The sequence below is a fragment of the Polyodon spathula genome, chromosome 9, assembly GCF_017654505.1.
Source record: "Polyodon spathula isolate WHYD16114869_AA chromosome 9, ASM1765450v1, whole genome shotgun sequence".
NCBI lineage: Eukaryota > Metazoa > Chordata > Actinopteri > Acipenseriformes > Polyodontidae > Polyodon > Polyodon spathula.
Genome location: NC_054542.1, coordinates 39,348,171 through 39,371,421, shown reverse-complemented (window position 1 = coordinate 39,371,421; position 23,251 = coordinate 39,348,171). Strand labels below are relative to the sequence as shown.

Sequence of the window (23,251 nt, the reverse complement as noted above, 5' to 3'; positions counted from 1 at the left end):
AACAATTTCCAGGCTGGGCAATGCCTTCACTGGATTCAAACTTTCCAAACAACCAAACAAAAACCCAACCTGCTTCCTCAGCTCCCTCTCTCCAAATGAGAAGCAGAGGCCTCCTTTTATATCAGGTGGCTGGGCGCTGATTGATCGTTAATCAACCTAATCAACCCCAGCCACCTGAACATAATAAACCCAGGCAGGTAGGGGAAGTTAACCCCATCCCTGCCAATTTAAAGGGCAGAGCTTTGCTCTGCCACAGTGGGTAAATCAGGTTTTCCAGAATAGTTTTTGATAGTAATAAATTAGCTCAATTTGATTATACTGAACTAGCAATATGCAACTTACTTGCTCGAAAGGGCGGTTCAATTAATATTCACAGATCTTACTGCTAGTTTTATACTGTTTAAGTAAATTGTTTGGTTTATCAGAAATGTTCGTCAAAATAAAATCCTACTCCATCTGTATATATACACATTTGTAATGCAACAGAAAGAATAACAGATCCACCACAAAGCATTGATTGCAAAGTCCAGCATATATTACTGGAATTTAATCAAGTTATACATCCATACAATATATTTATTAAATTCATTTAATCAAAAAAAAAAAAAAAAAAAAACATGAAAATTTGCTGCAATGTGCTGCATAAAGTGCAATGAAAACATAATGACCTTGCAAGTGCAAATCAAAGGAAATAAACCCTAAAAATACATCACATTAGTGGACATTTCTTTCACTGTAAATGGGTCATCTCTTGTTTGTTTAAATAAATTAACAATGTCCCCTACAGGTAATAAAATAATTGAATGTTTAATAAGGTTACTATCTTCTTGTCAGTGTTAAAACAGGTGTTTCAATTTAAGTCCGTAACAAAGTAAATGCCTAGTAGACAGATTTGACAAGTGTCCTTTTCAATGTCTGTTGGCTTACAGTACTTTACTGTAGATGCAAGCATTTATTAAAAGCGAGCTTGGGTTTGTACAGATACAAACGTCAAATTCAGTTTGTCAATGTTTCTGATAAAGCACAACATACTGAAAGCTGAACTATACAAGAATACATTAGACACCCACAAATAAGTTTTGTAGTGTAAAAGTAATGGATGTGGGATTGCAGGGATATTGCAGCTTTAAGTGTACTTATACAAGAACTATACAAAAGCAGCAAACAGAAATCATTTTCACAAATCTGAAACCTTAAGCAGGTATCAATCCATTACACTACAAATCAGACCTGCAGAATTATTAAGTTGCAACAGAAACATACATTTACAATATTACTGTCATATACAACTCTGAAGGTTAAGAATTAAACATCACTTGTGCAAATCATTTAAAAGTCCTTTCAGCAGTTGCATTTTGGATTCATTTATTCAATTTAAGCATTTTTGCATACAAAACAACTTCCATTGACAGTCAATTTCAACAGGACACTGTATTTCATCCACTAGAAACCGCACGGTTGAGAATGCCACCATTGCTTGGTTTACCAGCTCTAGAATGGCAGTAATTAAGCTATAAAATGGCTTTTCTGGGCAAGACCAGATATGTATCTTGTTATTTGTTTTAGAAAAGCACAAGATCTACAATTGCGTGAATTTCCTGATAATGCATTTGTGGTATTCCTCTCTTGCAAGTGTGGTTGAGAAAAGGCAGCTGTATGAAAGATGTGGCCTTGCATTATACACAGAGAGATGCATGACAAGTGATGTACAACGCATAACCGAGACTGTATGTCAGTAAAGATTTCCACCCTTTAACTATAAAGTTTTAATCTTTTTTTTTTTCCCCCGCCTTATATCAATACTACATGTCTGGGGAAAAAAAACCCCCAAAAAACACATCAACTAAGTAAGAATAACCAGATTTTTCCCTTATGGATTTTTGTTCAACAAGAAATAAATTAGACGACATCTGCTTCAAAATGTTACACAAAAAGCAGCAAAAGAACGTCCCTTGACAAAATTGCCTTAAAAAAATAAACGAGGAAGCAATGTCAAGTACAGTATACAACTGCAGTGTGTACACCACAGCAAAATAAAACAAGTATCAACCACTCACTTTGTAAACTGTGGCTGTTTAGAAGGTTAATTAGGTTTGCGTAAAAAAAAAGAAAAAGAACAACCCAATTGTAGCATATTCATCAATACTAAAATAACGAAAATTCTTACTTAAGACACTAGACATCTCTCTTAGTGTCTTGAAAGGTTTGTCAAAGGTTTCAAATCCTCTTTGCAATCAAAAAGCTTTCAAAACAGAGGCTAGGAATGCCTTTTTACTGCTGCAGTTGTTAACAGTATACAGTGTGCCAGAGGACCAAACTGGAATGGCTTGAGAGGAGTGTAGACCTGTTCCCTTAGTACTTCAATGTGCTCAAACAAAAATATAGATATATACACAGTGCTGTACATGCGATACTGCATTTCCAAAACAAAATTTTTTCAGAAGAGCTTGCACCTTGCGAAAATATTTAGGTTGTTGCATCCTTCAAGTTTTTTTTTTTTTTTTTGGGGGGGGGGGGGGCAGCTTTGTGGAAAAATATGTATGTTGTCATATTTTATTTTAAATTTGTTCCATATATCACACATACAAAAAAAGAAAGAAAACAAACACACACAATGCTGGTTCACTCATTGCGAATCATCTGTCCCCAGAGGCTCCTGTTAAAGTAGGTTAAGTCTCTCACGCAAATATCGCATAGCTCCAGCAGAAAACCGATAGTTAGCACTTAAGTGTGGGCAGGCTGCACTGGTTCACATATATGACAGTGTTAATTCCTTCAGTCTGAAGGTTAATAGGCTGTCAAAGCAACTGCCAGAACCTTCCCAGGAATCGATAGATGAGGCCGGTCCTTAGCCCTTGATATCAGAGATGCTGGTGTTACTGGCTGTGCAACTCTCACTGCAGCTGGAGGATGTGCTCAGGTTACTAGAAACAGTGCCAGATTCTGGGGGAAAAAAATAAATAAAACAAATTAAAACGAAACAGAAGTTACATTAAATTACTTGGGAATAGCCTAGAATGGCTGGAGAAGCTGAAATTTCTATCTCTTGGCTCCACAAGGGAGGTGGGGGTGGGGGTGGGGGGCAGGGTCACAATAACATGAGCTTTGTGGTCTCAAAGTACCACCTGGTGAACACCAGTCCACATCAGCAAACCACTACAAAAATTAGTATTCTGGTCCCAGTGTTTACTTTACAAAGAGCTGCTGTGCATGTAAAGGCATTGTTTTAAAACATGCAGTTACAGCCACTGGATTTCCAAGAACTAAAACCCAAAAAACGAAAATAGCCCTGCTCTTTGTAAACAAATTTGTTGCAGTGCGTAGACCAAAGTAAACTATAAAGAAATTCAAAAAAAAACAGTGCAGTTCTCAGTTACGAACATGTTTCGCCCGTAGGCTTCACCACCCACCATGTATTTCCACCCAAAACAATACAGAAAAATGATCCTACGTAACTCTCTCACTGAATAATAATGGGGAACTAGTAAAAAGGCCTAACTTGTAGACTAACCTGAGCTACACAAAGAAAGCGAAGATTTGGAGTCCCCTATCATTGCCAGCAGGTTTGCAGCAGAAACCCACCCCTCTTTGTTGGTATTGAGGTTCTTAACATACCTGCCAAAACAAACAGAACTTAAGGATTTCGTTGTATTGAAGCCTATTAAAGGAAAAACTCAAACAACCCTCAAACCTACATCAAAATGAGATGAAACCATTGTTAGAAGAGTACTCAAAACTAAAATCATTTCCCTAGTACTTTATTAACGGTTTTAAAAAAAAAACAAAAAAACACAACACTAGAAAAATGACAAATATTTTAAATGATAAATGTGAATTAAAATCACTTTGAACAGTTGACAAGTAATACCTTCACGTGGGAGAGTCTTTAAAAAAGAGGAAGGGGTTTGGTAGTTACTTCCAACTAATGGTTGGATCAGAAAAATGGACAAAGGGGCAGGCTTGACGTTTCATCATCACTGTCAATCTAATATTGCAGGCATGATAAACCAACCACAAGTGTAGGAGATCGGTTTAAAAAAAAAAACAACAACCAGGTTGTTCTGAAATTATATTTAGTGTGAAATTAAATGCAACAAAAACAACATATGTAAATAGGGAGAACTATGTATTCAGTAACACTTCAAAGATAAAAATAATAATTACAACAAGGATTGTGGCAATGTTTGGGAGCTTATGTATGTAGTGGAGAGGAATACCTTGCATTGGATTTGAGTACGAGTACTTGAAATACCTGATGCCCGTGTATTTAATTCAACCCCTAATTATAACACTGAATATTCACAGCAAACCCAGTCCACGTCAGTAAGCAATGTGCTTCACTGCAATAAGTACCATTGCCCATCTTCTCCTTCCCGAATCAGCTGGACCATTTCTCCGCTTTTCACTGTCAGGTCACCTGCGTTTCCTTTGTCGTACTCGGCTACTACTGTATATTTACCAGGACTCTAAATAAAATCAAATGAAAGCTTTTGTAAAGTGAAAAAACACCAACAAACACACATTTCCACAGCAGAACTCCAAGGGTTCCAGCTGTACACAGTCAGTACATTTTACTTACCAGCTTTTTACCTGCCGCCTCCTCCTCTGTGTCCGAGGAATTGAGTGGATCTTCTGCGCTGGAATACCCGTCATTTTCTTCAGATGCATCGAGCGATTGGGATGCTTTACCCCAAACTGGTAAAAGAAGGTGCCCAGTTCAAAACATATAGCAATAAGCATGATCACGCAATAAACCAGGCAGTATTTAAAATACCTGGCAGTATTTAAAATATTCAATCATGAAAGCCACTCTGAAATTAAAATAAGATTACATTGCTAATCATCACTGCACACAGTTAAAACATAAACCAGCTATTTACAGTACAATAGCTATTTACAATATAATAACTGTATGTTGAATTATATCACACACACACTTAGGTAAATAATTGAACCTGACCTAACCATTTCTAAAAGTGCTTCGTATCCCTCCACACATCCCAGTGAGAGTTTTATTAGCACCCTGAAGGAGCATCATCCCCAAATCATTTAAGAAAAATCTTCTTGTGGAATAGACATCAGCTTAACCAAATTAAATAAAATGTACCTTAAATAATAATAACAAAAAATATTAAATTTCAAGGATTTACACGTTTAATTTTGAATTATATCTGAAAAAAACAAACCCCAAAACAAACAAAGAAACACCACAGCAAAAAGGTAAATAGAAATATTGGTTTATGCATCTCATTGGAAGCATGCAATCATTTGTTTCATTCATTTATTATTTTCTGTATTTTTATTTTTAGGAAGGTGTCACTTTAAAGCTCAATTAAAAGCCACTGGTCACCCACACACTCAGGTAGTTTACCTGTCCTTTTTGCTTGTAACAGACTAGACGTACTGAGCCATTTTACTCGAGTCATTGTTGTATGTGGACTCACATCTGTGGGAAAATCATGGGTCAGACTTTCCTCTTGATGGGTCTTAACTAAAGTGAAAACAAGCTTTCCTGACGAACTGCATCACCAGTTTAGCAACAAACACAGGAAAGCATGAGTTTGTCTGGCCTTAAGGACTCAACATATCACTTTGGGGCAGTCTGGCCACTCATCTGAGAAAGAGGTGAAGCCAGCGGATCATGCCTTTACCCTGTGAAAACAGACCGACTCAGAGCCAACGCGAAGCCATTGGAGACCTCCCCATATCTTCAAGTGACATATATTGACAATGCTTTCTCAAAATAAAATGTACTTGCACGAGGAACGCTTTCAACTCAAAGTAGAGCAGCTGAATTCTTTAGGAAGTTTTTGATCGTGACAGACTGACTGCTTGATATAAAAAAAAAAAAATAATAAAATAAAAAAAAATCGAGCCGGATATCAAGATTAACAAATGTTCCTTTTTCAGCAGGTAACGGTTCTGTATTGAGGGTTGCTGAATACCCCATACATGTAAGATTATTTTTGGTCACTTTCAAGTTAATGCATGATGTACATGAGGATTTATAACAATGTTACGGTATGTTATACCAAGTTGGTATTTTGGTTCACCCATAAAGCGGCAATAAATGATGAAAATAATCCTCTTTTCTTTTGGGAAAACAGTTACAGGTACATGAAAAAAACACTGCTAAAATATTTGTGCAATGTGGAACGAGATTAGTCAAGTAGTGTTTTTACACTGCTTTGGATATACTACCTCTAAAGCCAAACGGCGTTGGATCGCTCTTGATCTCGTGCCGTTTTGCTTTAGTGTCAGGGCTAGTAGGAGATCCTGTAGAAACATTATAGGAAGAGAGACAGGGAGAAGAGAATTGAAGGGCAAAAAAAGCAAGCCAGGAATTTCCTTCAAACCGCACACACAAAACACAGAGAGAGAGAGAGACTAGTTAACTAAAAAAACACATTGTGGGTTGGGATATGTACAAAACAAAATAAATACTATGCACAACAACAACAAAAAAAAGGGGGCAAGAATTCGGAGGCTAGGGTAGGCATAATCATAAGACCAGTGGTAATGGTTTATTGTAAAACAAGTACAGGTTAACACTTCACACAGTCCCGTGCAATAAATATATTTACAGTCTAAACTATCATTCTTAAGAATACCTGGTCTTGAAAGAAGTGCGATTGGTAACGTTCGACTTTTAACTGTGGGAGGTGGAGATTCTGTTAAGGAATAGAGGGCATGTTAGTACCTACATTGAAAACAGTCCAAAGCAGCATAAAAGCAATTTAAATATGCAACATTTGACTGTTATAGCTTTCTGAATTATACTAAACTTAAATTTGTATTTTATTTCAGTGTGCACGATTATTTTTTTTCCCCCCACAATTTCTAATGTCCAGTCTTTTTTTTTTTCCCGCACCACAGCAATTCCCCACACAGCTCAGGAGAACTGAAGGTTCAGTGGGCGTCCTCTGATCCCACGACCGAGCCAGCTTCCTCTTTTACACCCAGGAACTCAAGAGTGGATGTCAGCGAGCTACCAGCCTCTGTGAGGACAACGGCCAGCCCTGCAGGTGTCTGCTCTGAGCCGACACCTGCAGCTATAGCATGATGAGAAGCAGTCCCTGATGGTTTTGCCTCCCTAACCCATAGGAGCGCCAGAGACAATGCGACCCTGCCTTTGGAATCCCCAGCGAAGACTGGTGACACTGCACAGGCAGGACTCAAACCTGTGCGGTATGACTCGCACCACACAGGCTGTGCTTCTACCATGTGAGCCACTCTGGTACCGCTATACTAAAACTTCCTATGTTAAACTATGTTTTTTCTACTTCAATTATTTGTTGCAATATGGTTAACCCATTAGGTATAAATGTACAAATAGTAGAGGAAGCTAGAGTTTGGTTCTAGTGCCCATGTTTACCTTTCTGATTCTTAAGGTTACTGAAGCCCTGCAAAGTAAAACGTTTAGACACTGCAGAGCGCTCTGAGGTAGGGCTAGTTGTGGCTTCATCTTGAAAAAGGAGGAAATTACAGGACACAGCGAAAGAGAGCAAAAAGAAAAAAAAAGACATTAAATCAATTGCGAGAAGGTAGAGAATGAAAAACAGGTACACTTTAGAAACATTGCAGCAGAGAGAGAGTGCAAGTCTAGCAGGCCACAAAAAAGGTACAAGCATTGAAATACACTAAAGTGAGTTAAAAAATCAAGCTAACAAAAATAATCCATTCAATCAGGATGGTTTTCTGCATGCTTTGTACTGCAGAATTTTTTTGTAACAATAAGGAACAGGTAAAAATATCTATACAGTAGGTCCAGAGCAAGTTCTTAACATTTCCAAGAAGTTCAAGTTATCCGTCTCTATAGAAATGGCAGTGGTCTATGAAAGTGCTCTTTACTCGTCCATACTGCTAATGTAGCACTCACCTCTTTCTGGGTACTTTGGGGAAGTAGCAGAACCAAAGCAGCTATCTGGGCTGGCTGGTTCACTCTTTTTCTCATCCGATTTCTTGTTATTTTTTTGATAACTCTTAAAAGGACTACTGATGTATGAGAAAAAAAATAATAAAAAGAAAGCATGATCTTTATATGTAGCAGCGGTGGCTTTTGAGAAACAGTGTTTGTGTTCAACACCCACGCATATGCATGTTATCTGATGAATTAAGTTAATGTTAAAGCACAACTCAAAATTTGCCTTAGTAACCAGATTTACTTCAATCTGTTTCATTAACATGCAAATTACAACAAACTTCTTGCAGCAATTGATGAATATCTTGTAGTATAAATTGTCAAAACACATGCAATCTTTCTTTGCATTCAAAATAAAATGGACAGTGTTCAGTACTGTATGTCAGGAAACACTATATCAACCATTGAGGTTGCAGACATTTGTCTCTACTTCTTTAAATCACTGACACAAGCTAGCTGATATTTAACAGAAATACACACCTTGAACTAACAGGTATACCAGCTCCAGGAGACTGAAACACCTGTTCTGAAGACTTCTGTTGGCTTGCTTCTGAAAAGAATGTTAAAGGCAATTAAAATGCACACTGCCAAGAAAACTGTGTTGAAGGGTTGACCTGAGGCAAACTTCCAACTACATTACAAAGCAAAATATGGTTATGAAATTGATAGCATTAAAAGAGAAGTATGTTTAAACAAGGGAGGTGGGATAGTGTTACAGCACACCCTATAAATTGGACTGGTTTTGGGATCAACACAGCATTGGCAGGGTAGTGATGCTGGACAGACATTATCGGTTGCGTCCAATGCAGAACACACTACATTACATGGACAGATAATAAAATGGAGCTTCCTGAGCTGAAGATAAAGTTGTAAATAACTCCCCAACTCCAATTAAAATCAAAAACGTGACAGGAGGAATTTTCTTACCGCGATATGCATTCAGTTGGCCAGTTAGCACCTTCCTGATTTCATTTACCCATGCTGTTTTTATTTCTGGTGTTGGAGCCTAACAAAAAAAAAATATAACACAAATTCCTGGTTAAGGCATATTAAATGTACTGTATAGTTTAGAAAAAAAACAAAAAAAACCCAATTTTTTGAACATTCTTTTATGCAACTGTATGGACTCACCTGTACAATGTAAACTTCCTCCCTTGCATTACACCAGATTTCAAACTTTTTATAATCTCCCTTTGCGTTCTCTGTGATTCCAACAGCACTCATCTGTCAAACACAAAAAAAATAAACACATATATAAAGAGGAACAAAACACCTGGGCGATGATTTTCAAAGCTTTTTCTTTTACCCAAATTATTCTTGTTTTCAAAAGGGAAAAGAAAAAAAAAAAGTAATAAAACCACTTAAACTACCTTAAATTAAATACCTGCCAGGTTTATTTCCAATTTTTCAACTTAAGCAGTTTTGCTCGTTTAGGGTGGAAAAAAAAAAAAAAAAAAAAAAAAAAAAAGCACTTAGAGTAAAAGATGAAAAGCTACCACAAAGTTGCAGCTGCAGTGGGTGTTTGAGGGATTGTATTGAGACAGGATCTCTACCAAAAGGTGTTTGCTCACAAGAAGTCTATTTCTAGTTTACATAGTTAATTTGAATTCTTTTCAGAAATGTTGCCTTTTGCATAAACACTTCTTAGTACAGGCCTAATGGAGGAATCCAAGGCTGCAGCTTTTAGACAAATTTGGCGTCCATCTCAAGAATGAGCTCCAATTGTAATTGTCTGGTGTTGGTGACAAATGGCCCCTATCCTAGCAAGGAAGAAAGCACCATTTACGATTCAGTCTCAACACGGATCAAACACACTGGAGTTTAAGCCTGTTTGTATGTAGAACACAGTATGGTTTTAAGTGGTGCTCCTAAAGTCCTGTTGGACTCAAAATATAGTTTAGTGTTACTACTGCAGAGTTCCACCCAACTTACATTTAAATAATGTTTGAAGCTGTAGGAAGGTGCCTTCTCGTATCCTTCCCCGTTCTCTTCTCTCCTCTTGCAGAACAGCAGGGCTTTCTGATGCAGAAAGAGGTGCCTCTGCATGGGCTTGAAACGGGCCAGGTCCTTCACCTTCGAGTGTCCCTTTTTATGCTCCGTCCACACGTTAAAGGATCCTTGCATTAACAGCTTGCCAAGATCATTCAAGTTTCCCTTAACAAGATAAAAAAAAAAAAAAGTTGGGTTTTACACCAGCAAGAATTTTTTTTCCCCCTGCCAATGACCCAATGTGGCTGTTTTTAGAAGGAGTTTGCTCACGTCATATCCAGTAATGGCGATCAGGTGCATGGAGTCGTTGACGGCTTTCAGGATCCCCAGTATTGCGGTGAGGGCCTCCTGCAGATCCTCAGACCCGTCACAGTTTTTGCTGTACTTCAACAACTCCTAAAATATTTGGGACAAAATGGACAGTTTCCCCAAAATGCCTGACTTCACTAAAGTGTCTTATCAACTGTACATAACATGTAAAATTACAAATCAATCGAATTCCGCAGCACAATTATTAATTTAAGCACAATTAAAAATTTACAAACCCAATACAAACCTTCAACAGTCCCATCACACACAAAAGCACGTCCCTTTTCCAATTCAATGGACTTTGTCATATATTTTCCCAAAGTATTGCACTATAGTTCAAAGTTTTGACACACTGCATGAAATAGGAATACCTACAGCATCAGTGCATGTTTTTCACAAAAATACCAATTGTCTAATAATACAGTCAAAAAGTCACTTACCTTTAATAATAACTGATATTTCGTTATCCTCTGTACGGGTTTTAATAAATACGAGTCCAAACCTAATTTATGTTCTAGCTTCTTCTGGCATTCCTTTTTCAAACAGAAAAGAAAAGATCAATTTTGCACAGCCATTTTATCCAAATCACATCTAAAAGCTGCCAAACGATGTAGGCTGCAATCAGCATTTGCTTGTATTCCGCCACCCCTTTTATTTTGCTCTACACAAAACAAACAATAAAAGCATATTCATTGACTAACCTATTAAATGCATGTGTTTCACTCCACATATATCTATCCATCTAAATTTCCCAAACGTATACTACTCCCCCCCCCCCGCTTCATTTTAAAAATTAAATTAAATTAGCATTGGAAGAAAATACCTGAAAGAAGACACAGTCTGAGCACTGCCTCCACAAGCTTTCTGACCTGGGTTTATTGTGGCAGTACTTCTCATAAATCTGTAAATCTTTCATCTACAAATGAGAAACATTTAACTTAATACCCATCTGTCCAGGTTTCATTCCCACCGTTTGACAAAAAGTCACACAACAGTGAAAAGTTTAACAAATCTCATGCTAGGTACAAACTGGAGCAGAGACTTTGTTAATCTGGCCCCAAGAAATGTTTACAACACCTTAACCTGTCACAGCGAGTACTTTGTGCCTGTGGTATCCTACAAACACACACACACACACACACACACACACACAAAAAAACACAACCAGGGCCTTTACAAAACAACTTCTTACAGCACTACAGTCAAATGCTTTTATCGATCAACAATGGCTCTGCCCTTGGAAATACTGGCAGGGATGGAGTTAAATTCTCCTCCCTGCCCAGGTTGATTGCCCCAGGTGGGAGCAAGCAACTAATGTAATTATTCAATTATCATTTAGCCACCTGGCATTAAAGGAGGCCTCAGCCTCCCAGTAAGGAGGAGGGAGCTGAGAAAGCAGGTTGGTGGGTTTTTTTTTTTTGTGTGTGATTTTTGAATTTTGATAAATCCAGTGAAGGCATTGTCCAGCCTGGAAATTGTTATTTTTGTTATTTTTGCTTTTTGTCTTTCTTTTTGTGTTTAAATTGCTTTGTTTTGGCCCTTGTGCCCTTTTGTGTTTATTTATAATAAAATAGTTATTTTTTTGAACTACAGACTGTCTCTGGGCCTCTATCCACTCGCCAGCCTGCCACAGGCTCCTTTGTGGTTTCTAAGTTACACATTTAGACAGTGACAATTACAGTATAGTACTAGCTTTACTTTTTTAAATGGGTGCATTTCACAGTGGACTTTATTTTACCTGGAGTGATCTATCACTGCATAGCCTGATGGCTTGCTCTGGTGTCTTAATGTTAAAAAGCACAGATAACATAATACTGTAAATAGATTGCTGACTGGTATATAAATACAGAAGCTTAAATAATCAAAAAGGAGCACTCTCTCAAGTTATCTACATATTATAGTCCAACAAAACTTTATCACTAATAATCTGTATAAAAAATGCAGTCCAATATATGCAATGGAATCGGGGCCTGTCATATCAGGGCTGGCACTGTAAAAGAATAGGACATTCCCTGTGCAGTCAAAAGAATTTGGCTTTGAGTGGCAAATGGCCTCCTATAAACAAACAGGTCTGCAGTGGGATAACATACCCTTTCAAGAAAACACCTTCCTACAAGTTCTGGATAGTGGATGTAACTTTCAAGCTCCCTTAGAAATATCCTATAAAACAAAAAACAAGGTCAGCATTAAAATTACAAGCTTTGTAACATTTTAGAAACCTGAAACAAATTAAAGTGGGGATTAACCTCTCACCTATTATGGAATTGGTAGATTTCTGTCATATTACCAAAGAGAATCTCCTTCTTATTCTGCAGTGCCGCTGGTATAAGATGCATCATCACAGGGTTATCCATCTCTGCTGCATATCCCTGCAACACAATATCATTGGGCCTGTCAGATACCAGGGCTGTCACTGTAAAGACTATAACACACACTGTCCAGAGAAAAGAATATAGATCTTCCAACACCTTGTAGACATCAGGTACTTTTAAGCAGGTATACTCTTGCTACTAGTAATTCATTTTAGAATACGTTGCAATGGGCCTTCTATTTTAATTAGCACTAGAATTTATGAGAAAAACATAATAGTGGGTGTAACACACAATAGAGACACAATACAGGTATCCACTTACTTTTTAAGACATGCATCATTAATAAGATTTCTACACTGAAATGACAAATGGCTGGTCACCTCCTTTAGCTAAGTAGTGCTAACCAGGCAAAATGTAGCCAGAAGTAGTAGTATACACTTTATTAAGGTTTTATGTTTGAGTTTGTTTTCTGTTTTTAAAGTATTTGATGAACTAATGAGAATTGCAAATTCGGTGGATCTGGTTCAAAGTGTAACACACAAGTACTGTATCATTATTTTGGTCTGTTCTGCAGATGGTAAAACAGCATTGAGGGTAGAGCTGGCATATTCTGCTGTACTGTTGTACACTGCCTCATACCTCAAGTACACACAGCAACTCTTCCACATAGGCCCTCTCGGTTTCAATCAGCTCGTTCATCACATGTCTACAAAACCAAAAAGAAATATAAAATGCACTAATCAATTTGTCTACATTTGTTTCTCTGACGTCGGCAGCAGTGGAAAGTGTCACCTTAGTAAGTTTGTTAATGTTTAATGAACCCGAAGTAACATACCCTCTTGAGGTCAGCACATGTAACATCACGGCACAGCTAAGCATAATAAAACGTGACTATTTTAGGCTATTTTCTAGCATTACAAAACTGTCAAGAAACTATTAAGAAAAACACTAAGTGCTTCTTCCTGCACTGAATAACTTTCTTGACTTATACAGATAATGTTATCCCTCAGATATATCCCTTAAAAGAAAGTTTCACCTTCGCAGTACTGCTAGGCTTTCCTCTTCCTCAGATATAGACTCAGTCCTGCTTTCCTTACATCCCCCCTGAAAGGTACAATAGGGAAGCTGAAGTGATAGTTATATGTACACATTTTTTGCATCAACATACTGAATAATAAATGATCCTTTCCCTGAAAATCAATAGTCTTTAACAGACTTGTTTAAAACCGCTCCCATTACATTTAATACTGCAAGGCACAGGGAGACAACCTGCCTCTTCTAAAGTGAAGAAATGGTTAAGGTCTCTCCAGCACTACAGATACAGGTCAGTGAAGGAGAGCTGCGTTACATTCGACAGGCGCCTTACTTTTTGGTAGTTTAGCCTGCGCAAGGCGTCTTTGTCTGGGGAGAATGTGTTTTCAGAGCCTCTGCGGAGCCCTACATTACACAGACACAGAAAAGACATTTCAATAAACATATTGCTCATATACAGTACAGCACTCACTAACACAATGCAGAAACTTTATTAGCAGTTAATTTTAACATTCCGGCAATGGGAAGTGGAAAGCAATGAATGCCATTTTGAAAACAATTTAGTTTTGTCCCCTGTAAAAGTGATGCTCAGTACAAGACTGTTTAAATAATAAAATGTTTTCTTTACAATGGAAAAATGCGCTGAAAAGCAAAAAAAAAAAAAAAAACTGTAAACAGTTTAACAATTCTTTGTAAGGCTATGGATATTCACAGAATTCCACTGCATTTCCTGCAGTTACAAAGATCCTCCTCTAGAGGGGGTCTGTCACATGCTAGTGAAGCCCAGCGCAGCCTGCGTCTCAAATGAAGGATCTGTTACTGCAGTTCAGACCTGGGGATGAGTGAGGAGATTTACTGAAAGCCTCAGGCCTGGGTGCCACCGGTTGAACAGGTCGGGTCTGCTTGGCGGCCAGCTTCTTCAGGCTCACACGCCGCTTCTCAAACATTTCCTGCATCCCCTCCTGCTTCTGGAGCACCTTCTGCACATGTTCCTGTGGAGATCACAACAAACATGCATACCAGCTTTGTTTAAAGCTGTTTAATATAGGCCTCTACCAAACAAAGGCAAAACAGAGACCATTCTAAATGCCACTAATAGAAAAGACTAGTCTTTGTTTTTGTTACTTAAAAGGATATCAATAAGGGGGGGGGGGGGGTCCTGTTTGAATAAAAGTTTACCAAACCAGGCCTTATCCTTTCAAATATATTCTAGATGAACAATGTGAAAAGTGTGTGTGCAGTGACAAAAAAAACTACACATCAACTTCCTGAACATTTATCTTTAAATGACACGGAACCGGGAATGGTACAACGCCCCCGAGCACAATGCATCCAAACCCCTGTAAAAGAAACCTACGCTGAACTCCTGGTTAAGTATCGATTCATAGTCGCTGGTGATTGTATCAAGGTCTTGGAGCTTGTTGTCAGCGGCAGCCTCCAAGAACCTCTCAATCTCCTGCAGGGCTGACTGGGCTCCATCCTGAGACTGGCACTTGTCCACCGGCTGTGAAGCCAGCAGGTAGATCCCTTCATCACACCACTGGGCAGCCTGGACAGACAAGGGAGACACATTTCTGCATCAGAAACGAATGGTAAACCAAGGTTAAAAGTGAAAAGAGACACATTCAAAATGAGAGAAGAGGTGGGGTAGGGCAGGCAACACATCTTTCCATAAACTTGACTCCCAAGGTGGGGACAAGGTTGAGCAACTTGTGGGAGGTTTATTTATGTTTTAATGTATCAGAAAGGTTATAGAAATACACCAGTAGCAATGTTAAAGTATATATCTCAATTAAATGTAATAGTGCTATGCTGATAGCAAAGTAAAAATCAATAATCATTATTTTAAAAGCTGTTTAGTAAATATCAGTGCCCCAAAACAACTATTGGATTAATCCCACACCTTTTATCAATATTATCTAACTAAAGAACTCCACACACCAAGTTCAATAGTTTTTCACAGGAGTAGACAGTAGGTGCTGTGTTTTAGGTTTTTTGGGATGTATTTCAGGGCTACACAGTATTTCAAGACCAATGGAGGAACACCTGAAATATTTAAAGTCTTGTGCTAGTGTTTTCTGGATTAAGAAAATGTTGCAATGTTAGTTACAGTAATAAAAGTTTAGAAACATCATTTGAATGACCTTTTCAAGACTCTGGTGCAACTCCAAACACTTGTGGAGAAAAGCCTTCCTCAGCTGCATCTCCGAGGCGAGATCCTCAGTCACACGTCTCAGCTCGTTGCATTTGGGGAGAATGGAGTCCACAGCATAATGATTGTTCTGGATCAGCTGATCCCCTTCCGATGCCAGGTCCTTCGCCTGGTCCAATACCTCCTGTTGGAACAAAACAGGTTAAAAATATCAGCTGTCCCTCCTGTCAGACATGAACATTAAACTGGATCCTTTACACTTCAAAAATCACAAGGTTTCATAAGACACGTACACATGAAGAATATGTTCTATATTACATTAATATAATTCCATTATTTTAACTGCACTAAAGTATTGCCAGATTTTTATTCTGAAATGTTGTGGAGTTGGCTTTTGAAAGGAAAATGCCTTGTTTCTTACACAGGTTTGCTCTTCATGACTACTAAAGTCTCGCAGAATGTGCTCCACGTGTGTGGTGCAGTTTCCTGGGTCTGTGAATGCAGCCAGGCGCTCAGTTACAAGATCTAATGGCACCTTGATCTGAAAGAACAAATGGAAAATAAAGATTATATTGACATCCCCAATGAAGAATCATGCATAGTTTTTGTTTTTTTAACATATGTTGTACTAATAACTTAAGATGCAGCTTCTGTAAGTTAGAGTGTAAAATTTAAGTGGGAGACAATCTTAATACTGTTCCAAAGCATGTAGATAACATGCTCTTCTCAAGAAGTATTTATTGTGCAGCATTGCACTGGAATAATTGCAAAGAAAAACATAATAATGGTGTTGTCCCTTAGGAACGGTGCTTTAAGGAGTAGTAACTAGCACGAATGCACAAGATACTCACATCTCTCTCTCTCTCTCTATACATAAAGCACTGTTGCAGTTCTCTTCTAAACACAAAATGGCGTTGAACTGCAGTTTCCCTTGATCAAGGTCTGAGTGGAAGTCAATACCGCAGCAGCTCTGAGCTCGATAGCATTTGTAAGGCTCAGAGATCACGGGGATGCAGCTCTGACAGGATTTAAATCAATCCCTCACTGCTCCACTGACTGCCCGACAGCCAAAGAGGAGACTCACCTCCCGGAAACTCTGCTCAAAATGGCGGAGCTGCAGGCACTGCTCAAGCTTGCTTTGATGCTTATCCCAGAATTCATCAAACGCGGTTTCAGTCTCATTTAACTGACCGAGCAGCCTGAAAGAAGAAGGGAGGGGGGAGGGGGTTAAGTGTTAAACCACTACAAAAGCTCTAATAGGGCTTTTGTTATCTCAATTATGTTTAAAAAAAAATACCAACTGGGTTCAGGTACTACCATGCTGGAACACATGTGGCTCAATTCTGTAAAATGCCCTGATTTCTGGTAGAGACCCTGTTATCCAGTTCTGCAGCCAGCTGGCACTATGCACTCCTCCGATTTAAACCACTAGGTTGTATAACTCCACGATGCTTTACACTTCTACACAGCTCACCATTACAAGCTTTCCACAGGCTGCTCCAATGAATTACTCATTTTAGCTGTCGTCTAGCAATTAGCAAAATACATCTAATTAGACATATGCGAACAAGGAGGATTTTTTTTTTGTGGTTATGAGAGGTTTGTCTGTTTTCTGGTAAAATATTGGACTCACTCCGATTTGCGTGGATAATGCAATATAGAGGTGTACAGTCAAACATGAAGTAGTTCAGGGATTGAAAGGTTTGTGTTCAGCTACAGTAATGGATACAGCTAAATAACCTGGTCTTGAGCTAGATCAGTACTTCTGACAGTAGCGTCATGTTACAGGTTAATGGAACCTTTGAATTATTGCAAAGTAACCTGATCTACTGTCTGTACAAGCTGCCCCTCATCTCAACATCTGTTTTTGTAAACTGGACCGCGTCAGCGGTGAAAATAACGATTGTCTCCACTGAAGCTGACACACACACTCTGAATTACAATAATAGCCTGGCTTCTGTGGTACTTAAAATAATCTGTAAAACACACTGCACAGATTGCATAGATGCCAAACAAAACCTAGAAACTAGAATGGATCCATTAAAGCATTAATGCTTGACGCAGCTTTAAACTCCTGGTAAAGAACTGAATGTGGCAACAGTTAGACTTTGCAAGCCAACACTAAGACCACTTAAAAACAAGGGCAATTATCAGGTGCAGTAATGACCTCTGAATTTGAACCAAGAAACTAGACCAGGTTATCTCCAACAGCGTCAATTAAATAACAAAGGGTCTGGTTGGAACAAAGTCCTGCAGTGGAATGGATTGGAAAAGCCAAGGTTACCTACTGCCGATTTAAAGGGGGTAGGTAACAGTGTAAAAAGTGAATGTAGAAATTTCAGTGACACATCTTTCAACTCATTTAATGTCATGAAAATAAAATTTACAGGGGACCCTCGGGTCTGAGGAGGTTAACTATAAGACGACATTTTCGATAAGGTTTCATCCGCAACTTTGTTTTCGTAAGAAATGTCCTCCAGCTACTGTGAACTCAACCTGATGATTGTTTACTGTTTTGACATTACTCCTAAACAGGAAAGTAAATCATCTAAACAGTACAGGCAGGAGTCAAGTAACAGTGGTTTGATAGATTGGACTGACCTTTATTGCTGCTGAGATTAAATTAAAAAAAAAAAAAAAAAAAAAAGAATGTTGATCCTACTTCAAATGAATAAAGAACAATCAATACAGACAGAAAGAAAAAAAAAATATTGGCAGCTTGCCAGCAGGACCTACAAAGAACTACAGGAAATGAATGAGTAAGGAAGATGATGTGCAGCCTGAAGAGTAAAGGATTCAGGAGCTTTCCTCACCTTTCCACAGTGGCCAGATTCTCCAGCTCATCCTGGTTCAGTATGTAACCTGGATCCTTCGTGACTGGCTCATTAATGCTTTCAAGAAGTCCATGTCCTTGGTTTAGGGCTTGCCTCAAATCTTCCTGTAAAACAATGAAGGTAAAGCCATGTAGATTACCAGCTCCCTGTTACCATTTAATATTACATGTGTTCCAGTGAAATATTGTGAATGAAAATCAATAACTCGATAAATTGAATTAGTAAGTGTAGCATTGGGCCACAGAGAGAGAGTAAAATAAAGTTTAGTCAGTGGGAAGGTTCATATCACAATCTCATTATACATGTTTACATAGGTCCTGGCATGCAGGCGGCAGGGGGTTATAAAGGGTTATTACAGTAAAAGCATTGCAGTGTGATGAAGCATAGTAAAAGCATAGGTAAGCACTGTAAAGACCAGAGAAGTATGGAAAAGCACATTACAAAATATGAGAAACCATGGTTAACTATGATAAATGCATAGAATAACCATGGAAAAGCACGTGAAAACTGAATGACCGTGCAAAAATTATGTGGTAAGCATTTATAAGGGGGCTATAAAAAGTCAACCAGCCACTTTGCAATACAGCTGTCGACAAAAAGCTAAGTTGCTTTTATAACTAACTAAACTCACCTTCATCTTCTCTTTCTTTTCTGTATGTACCTCAAGAAGGCTCGAGGTTGCCTGCACATCATTTGGCAGTTCAGTTTCCGCAAGTTCAGTCCCAAAAGACTGAAGCATTTGAGCCGTCTTTTTTACCATTAGGGCAAAACCTTCAATCGCCTATTAAACACAATGGTAGGGAACCTGGTGTTAAAACTGCTTGATCCAAGAGGAATAGATACAGAATCCAATTATGGCATAACATATATTTATTCAAATAACCGAGGAAAAACCATGATGACAAATTTACATAAATGGCTTCCTTTTTAAAATGGCAAGTCTATTTGATACAGCAGTTGATTAGATCCTGTAAAAAGTCAGACCCCTATGTATTCACACCCTAGAGCTCTTAATCTGAGGTCACATTTTAATTAGAAAGTGATTCGGTAGCATCAGCCAATTAGCTTCCAGCTCTAGCAGGCTTCATCAGACAGTTCAAGGTATATCTAGGTTTTAAAGTGTTGTTTTAAAGAAATATATACATATATATTTTTTTTTAATAGTGATGGCGCCCTCACCATTGGCTCGGTACGCATAACTCCAGTCATGGTCAATTACCACACAGTAGAGCCTTCATTGACATGCCCCATCGCTGAAACAGTGCTTACCGTCCGACGAGAAAGCCACTCATCATGGCAATATGCCAGAGTACCGCCAAGCTCCTGGGTTAGCTGGGTTCTATCGATGTAAGTGTGTAATTCTGTTACTGAGCTCAACATGATGATCTTCCCCCCATCCAAAAAAAAAAAAAAAAAAAAAGGGTCAATACAGAGAAGCCTCCAAGGTGTGTACTATACGAGAAATCCACTATACAGTTTGAATGTGGAGTTTAATAAAGCAGGCTATTTTCTCAGAGCTGGGAAACACAGAGCAGCACTTACCGGTACCTTCATCTTAAACTCATCTTTGTTGAATCTGAAGACGATGTCAGAGAGAGCTCGCTGGAACAGCCCAGTGGGACGAAGCACCAGGATGAGCTGCAGAATCCCTGGGAAGGACCCCTGCAAGACACACAACACACTGCTCAGGGACATCTGCTTTTTACAATGCAAGACTTGCATTACAACAAATTGTAGCTGAGGACAGAACACTATGCAAGGCAGCCGAGGCCTTGGTCTGTCCGTAAATTGAAGACAACAAAGTACAAAAGAATTATACTTTTCCCAAACAGAACTGTGTAACTCTCAATAGAACAGAAAAAGGGTGCTGTGTAGCTGGAGTAACTAGGTCAGGATTGCGGGGAGCTTGAAGATTTACAGGAGAAAGCGGTCATAAAAATCGACAGTGTCCAGGTTTAGCCACTGGATTTGTCACAATTTTCTTAGTTCTGAGTAAATGGATTATTACAAAATTATTGGGTGTCCCAAAAAAATTGGTTTCCCCAAAGGGTCTGTGTGGCTTTGACTACAACTGTAACGCACCAGCAATATACTATACAACATTACACACAAACGGATTTCCATGTAAATCTATTTGTTCCTTTTTGGATGTTACTGTATAACACTTGTACAACATTTGACTTCAAAATCATTAAAGTTACAGTCATATGAGTGTTCTATTGTAATTTAGTTAACACAGCTATCTCTACATTTTGGTTAGTAGATTTATTTACTTTGAATTTAAGTTTAACGTTTCTGTACTGGAAAAAGCTCACATTAGACGCACAATTTTGTTACAACGAATTAATTAATGCTCTGCCACTCAAATACAATGCGTCTCTGTCTTAGACAAACTTGCCTTCATAAACCTTACCTCTGCAGTTTTCTGCCAGGTTCTGTTCTGTGAAAGCAGACTAGCATTTTAATAAATAAATAATCGTAAATCTATTTATATAGTTATACTAATATACCGAGCACCAAAATAAACTTCACTATTATAACACATTTATTTTCGAAAAAAAATAAGGTATATAAATGGACATTGACAAATGCTTTTGGTTTCTTTTTAATCACTCAATCATTCATCCTTGACCATGACATGCTTGAGTGACTATGACTGGAGTATATGCACTTAATCACCTAATTAGTGAGACAGTTGATTGAACATTGGATATGGAGTGATTTCAGCTGTTGAATTGCAAGCTTGAATAAAAGCAATAAAGAAACTCACAGAAAAAAAACAAAACAACATGCCACATCTGTGAAGAGAGCAGAGCCTTTGTGCAATCGGTATATTGGAGGCTGGACTAGGGCAGCATGCTGTGGCTCGCTGTCTTCGTTGCTCACAGCCAGCAATTTCAAACTTGGTGAGATGGTATAACCAGACACACTCTGTCAATGATAGGCCACAAACTGGGAGATCAAGAGTCACAACACCTGCCCAAGATCAACAGATCATTTTGCAGCATCTTTGTGATGTCAATTGTTAGATCAGCAAAATAAAAAGTCACTTCACCTGCTCCAAAACAGAGTTTGTCATTTTTCGATCTTGGGAATTTTATCCAAATATAAGTGATACGTTTCTTTGATGTTCAGTATATTTTGAATGCTGGTAGCAGGTATACTTAAAATATCCCTGTGTAGAGAAACCACAATGGACCATCTGCAAGAAGATGCTATGTGTAGTAATACTGCTGTTCTGTACAATGTCCCTTGGTGATGTATAGCTGTTGACTCAGTACCCTGCACACAGCTATAAGTCAATCAGAATCCTGTAGGCCAGTTCTGTGTGATTTAAGAGATTTGGTGTAACCTCACGGTCTTCATGCCAAAGTACATGTAATAGTTCTCTGAAATATCCTAAAATTGGTAATGGTGAGGATGGGGGTTGTGTGGGGGTACTGTGGACACCCAAGCCCCTCACATTTCAAACAAAAGTTTTTGTTAAATTGTGTCCAGAGCTGGCAGACACAAGACTATCATTATCCGACTCCCAGTATTAATATAAAACTACTTTTACCATAAACTGCAAAATTGTGCTGTAAAAGGAACAGAAAAGCTCATGCAAGTCACTATAGCATTTACATCAGAGATTCCCCTTTGTTAGCCAGGTTGCTTTAATTTCTTGATGTATACTGTACAGTAAAAAGAGTTATGAACAATATGAATTGAAGGTGTTAACTTCCCCCCCCCCCCCCCCCCCCCCCAAATAATCTGCATCATTTTCTGGAAAGCCTCAGCTATCATTACTATCCTTGCACCCTCAAACCAGATTATGAAGATTAAAAAGATTAAAAATCAGCGAGATGCATTACTGATCTACTATTTGAGTCAGCAACATTGCAGGCTTTGCAAGCAAGTCAATTCTAAATACAACCTGATCTTAAACTGGAAGCGACGTGCAAACTCCCATTAAAGCAAATACTGGTGAAACTCAAACAAATGCACATGTGCTGTTCAGCTTCACATACTGCTTCTACAGTAAGTCAGTCTACTGCAGACCTTGGTCACTTATTTTCACAGGCTGAAAGTAAAAGCATATCAAGGGAAAACCAAAACAATATTAAAAATAGGCAGATGGACAGACACGTTCTCATTTGGCATTTGTTGATCATTCCAGTTAGTACTAATGAAGCCGCTAACTAGACTTAGTGGGGTACAGGAATATCAAACAAACTTTTGAGAAACATATTCAAGAAGCTTGTTGATTTATTATCCCAGTATCAGCAGCTCTATATGGGTTGCTTGTAAAATGTGCATTTCCCTCAAAAGTACCATTAAATGATGTTGTCAGGACAACAACAAGCTATAAACAAGGAACAGAAGCACCTCCCCAGGTTAGTTTTACCTGCATTGAACAGCCTCAAAATTCCCTCAAGCATTGCTCTGCAGCCTAAAGAAATAAAATCAAATGTATTAAGACAATCGTTTTTCTCTTCTTATTTTAACAGTGTACATGGTACTTTACAGCCACAGAATAAAATGCTAACATTTTTGAAGGCACTATTATAAGATCATGTCCTTTTAGCTCATGAACTGGGAGCGTGCATAAAATGCAGAACTGTCAAATAACCCCAAAATATTCCAATTTGGATTGTGGTACACTGCATCACTGTATCAATAGAACATCAATACAGTGATTCCCAACTGTCTATACCGCATA

The 23,251-nt window shown here is 38.4% G+C and overlaps 1 protein-coding gene across 11 annotated transcripts in view; it reads right to left on the bottom strand.

The window, feature by feature from the left end:
• Positions 1–193: 193 nt before the first annotated feature.
• The window catches only part of LOC121320820 (guanine nucleotide exchange factor DBS-like), a 62,457-nt gene continuing 39,399 nt past the window's right edge, over positions 194–23,251 (bottom strand). For 3 of the 11 annotated variants that reach the window (XM_041259488.1, XM_041259483.1, XM_041259489.1), the window contains exons 5-33: positions 20,092–20,211; positions 19,819–19,935; positions 19,181–19,330; positions 18,529–18,653; positions 16,800–16,914; positions 16,137–16,256; positions 15,708–15,899; positions 14,921–15,112; positions 14,396–14,555; positions 13,898–13,968; positions 13,568–13,635; positions 13,171–13,237; positions 12,473–12,588; positions 12,310–12,379; positions 11,043–11,135; positions 10,660–10,752; positions 10,181–10,306; positions 9,854–10,075; positions 9,053–9,145; positions 8,849–8,927; positions 8,402–8,471; positions 7,880–7,995; positions 7,376–7,465; positions 6,612–6,671; positions 6,202–6,276; positions 4,580–4,695; positions 4,354–4,466; positions 3,512–3,615; positions 194–2,943 (exon numbers count right to left, since the gene is read on the bottom strand). In XM_041259488.1, coding sequence (XP_041115422.1) covers positions 2,849–2,943; positions 3,512–3,615; positions 4,354–4,466; positions 4,580–4,695; positions 6,202–6,276; positions 6,612–6,671; positions 7,376–7,465; positions 7,880–7,995; positions 8,402–8,471; positions 8,849–8,927; positions 9,053–9,145; positions 9,854–10,075; positions 10,181–10,306; positions 10,660–10,752; positions 11,043–11,135; positions 12,310–12,379; positions 12,473–12,588; positions 13,171–13,237; positions 13,568–13,635; positions 13,898–13,968; positions 14,396–14,555; positions 14,921–15,112; positions 15,708–15,899; positions 16,137–16,256; positions 16,800–16,914; positions 18,529–18,653; positions 19,181–19,330; positions 19,819–19,935; positions 20,092–20,211 — 3,228 coding nt within the window. In that variant the 3' untranslated portion in view covers positions 194–2,848. Of the gene's footprint in view, positions 2,944–3,511; positions 3,616–4,353; positions 4,467–4,579; positions 4,696–6,201; positions 6,277–6,611; positions 6,672–7,375; positions 7,466–7,879; positions 7,996–8,401; positions 8,472–8,848; positions 8,928–9,052; positions 9,146–9,853; positions 10,076–10,180; positions 10,307–10,659; positions 10,753–11,042; positions 11,136–12,309; positions 12,380–12,472; positions 12,589–13,170; positions 13,238–13,567; positions 13,636–13,897; positions 13,969–14,395; positions 14,556–14,920; positions 15,113–15,707; positions 15,900–16,136; positions 16,257–16,799; positions 16,915–18,528; positions 18,654–19,180; positions 19,331–19,818; positions 19,936–20,091; positions 20,212–23,251 lie in introns of those variants that run through there. The other 8 variants (XM_041259484.1, XM_041259485.1, XM_041259486.1 and 5 more) reach the window with 8 other exon arrangements.